Here is a 2,930-nt window from a genome sequence, read left to right on the forward strand (position 1 = left end):
GATCCATTGTAATATCAGCAGCAGCTGGTCAGCATTTTAATTGACATTTTAATATCAAGCATTAAAGTATCAAAATAAAAAGGATAATGTAATTTAAAAAATGACAATGTAATCCTAAATTTGAATTTAAATGTACCACCTATACAAGTTTGGGATCAAAATGGAAATGACAATTCTGTAATTCTTTATGCTACTACTGATATTCCATTTACACAAATGTGTGGATGCTTCATGAGTTAATTTATTTAAATTAAAATGTATTTACCAAACTGAATCAATATGTTTGAAGGGTTAAGTGGACCCACAATTACAAGAATGTTTGGTTTGAAAAGGGCTGGAGACTAACCTGATCCTGCCTGTCACTGGGCTATAGGCCATCGTCCTCTGCTTTTATGTTGAGCACATCCAAATATAAATGTACCAAATTTCAAAGGCTATTGGACTTGTCGAGTGCTAAATGGTAAAAAACGAATGTGATGTATCTCTGTCAATTACTGTCTTGGGGATACAGAATTTTTTAAGACATGTGCTGGAGATACGGCACACCAAGAGGTCTCTGTGTAGTTGTTAGCACTGCAATGTGTTCATAAAATGCATTTTTACAAAGCATTTCTTTCTCTCTGGTTTAGTGTGACCTTTGCCTCCAATTGTTCCTTTGTCGAATTACTCTAACTTGTCAGTCTACATATTTCAGCTTCTGACATTGTCTTTAACAGTTCCATATCTTTCAGCTTGTCAACAAATACACGTGTGCACTGTCCATAATAAAATAACTTTTCATTACATTTATTTACATATTGTTATTGTTGTAGAGATTTTCATGTGTCAAGTCATTTTTTTTTAGGAGGCCGGACTTCCCCTGGCGTCCTCTAGAAGTCGCTACTGTTCTTAATTACATTGTAGGACAGTGCATTGAAATAAAGGCAATAGTTTTATTATACAATACACCATTACATATATTCAGCCAGGTCTATTATGTACTACATGCTACTATACATGCATAAATCACCTAGAACGTTGGTATAGTCATCAACATATATAGGCTAGGCAATAAATAATTAGAACTACATTCAGTCTATCTGAATGAAAATAAAGGCAATCAGAATTTGTACAGGTTACATCGTATGAATAAACAGTTTGTATTGTCAGTGCGTCTGTATTCAGATGAAGCAATAATGAAGTTGCAGAAAACACGCTACCTAAACGTCAGCCTACTTCTTCGTGTTCGAAGCCACCACATTATGGTAATCAGTAATAGCTCAGTTTAAAGCGTTCACTTCGCACAAGCCAATTGCATCATGCATAAACTTGTTTAGAACCATGTGGCAACGGATATTTATGACTGACATTTTCTCTCCTTCTGCCAAAGATTCAAAAGCGTTGCTGCGACAGACTCCGTGTTAAGTCTGTGAAGATGAGCTCGTAATATGATTCATGGTGTCATGTTGCATGTTGTAATATGATGAATAATGTATTAGGTGGGGTTATGTGTCATGTTGCATGTTGTAATATGATTAATGATGTGTTAGGTGGGGTTATGTGTCATTTTGCATGTCGTAATATGATTAATGATTTGTTAGGTGATGTTATGTGTCATGTTGCATGTTGTAATATGATTAATGATGAGTTAGGTGACGTTATGTGTCATGTCGCATGTCGTTATATGATTAATGATGTGTTAGGTGAGGTTATGTGTCATGTTGAATGTCTGCTTTTGCTCATCTTCACTCTTTGCTCAAGCCTTCATGGGTGCGCAGGAGGAAATAGATAATTGGATTCAGGCAGATGTTTGTGGCTGAGAGCCAGAGGGAAAAGTCCTTAGCCACCTTCAGCATTTCCCACGTGCAACTGTGCTGGTTTTTCACTTGCAGCTGAGTGTATGGAATCCGTATAATGTGGTAAGGGGCGAAACAGACCAGGAACACAGCGAGCACGATAAATACCTTTGCTTGGGTCTTATGCTTCCCTTTTGTTTTTGTTCTCCTGGAGTTGCGGTGAGACTGGACCACTGTCCTGGCTATGCATATGTAAAAGAACCCATTCAGAACCAGAACGATCCAGAAGATCAAGTTAAACACCCAAATCACTGCCTTGTGGAAGTCCCTCCCTGCCTGGCTCTTCATTTCCATGCAGAGCTCGGGGGAGTTGTCCAAGGGCATCCTGCTGGTCAGGACCATGGTAGGCAGGGTGGCACCACCTAGCAGGACCACCCAGGTGGCGATGGAGACTGCCCAGCCAAAGCGTAGGCTCTGGCCGGGCATGCTGCCGCAGGGCCGGACGATCTTGAAGAAGCAGTCCAGGCTGATGAGACCCATGAGGATGATGCTGATGTGCATGCAGGTGTAGAAGATCACGCTGGAGAAACGACAGGTGAAGACCCGCAGCCCCAGAGCAGCACCTGGCAGCTCGCTGGCAGCCTTCACCGGCACGGTCAGGGTCATGAGCAGGTCAACCGCCACCAGGTTCTTCAGGTACACCATGAAGGTGGAATCGGTCTTGAGCCGCAAGAGGACCCACATGACCATAACATTCAGCAGAAGTGCCGGGACAAAGATGAGGAAGTAAAGATTCGACAGCACTATATCGGCCACGCTATGGTTTATGTTGCAGTTCTCCTGTCCTTGAGCTGACGAGATTTCTTTGAACTCAGATGCATTCATCATATCTAGACAGCACAAGAGTCAAATAAAGTCAAAATGTATCTACAATAGTCTGAAAAGTCGTAGGACCTGATAACAACAGGTTGTATTTGTATGAACATTTTTGCAGATGTATACAAAAGATCTATGTAGCACATGGAACAGCATCCCCTTGTTGTTTAGTGGGAGAGGTCCCAGTTATTTTTGACATATTTGTATCGCATATTAATTCTCTTTCCTTCAGACTTCTGAAACACTTAGAGATACAATATTCAGAGACCAGAATAGAGA

The 2,930-nt window shown here is 40.8% G+C and overlaps 1 protein-coding gene across 1 annotated transcript; it reads right to left on the reverse strand.

Moving 5' to 3' along the window:
- Positions 1-1,724: 1,724 nt before the first annotated feature.
- On the reverse strand, positions 1,725-2,660 carry LOC308370312 (P2Y purinoceptor 14-like; the record flags this gene model as incomplete). The annotated part of the gene is made up of 1 exon (XM_080844970.1): positions 1,725-2,660. The coding sequence occupies one exon, from the start codon at positions 2,658-2,660 to the stop codon at positions 1,725-1,727; it is 936 nt and encodes a 311-aa protein (XP_080701096.1).
- Positions 2,661-2,930: the final 270 nt, after the last annotated feature.

Source organism: Sprattus sprattus (genome assembly GCF_963457725.1).
Source record: "Sprattus sprattus genome assembly, chromosome: 9".
Lineage (NCBI taxonomy): Eukaryota > Metazoa > Chordata > Actinopteri > Clupeiformes > Clupeidae > Sprattus > Sprattus sprattus.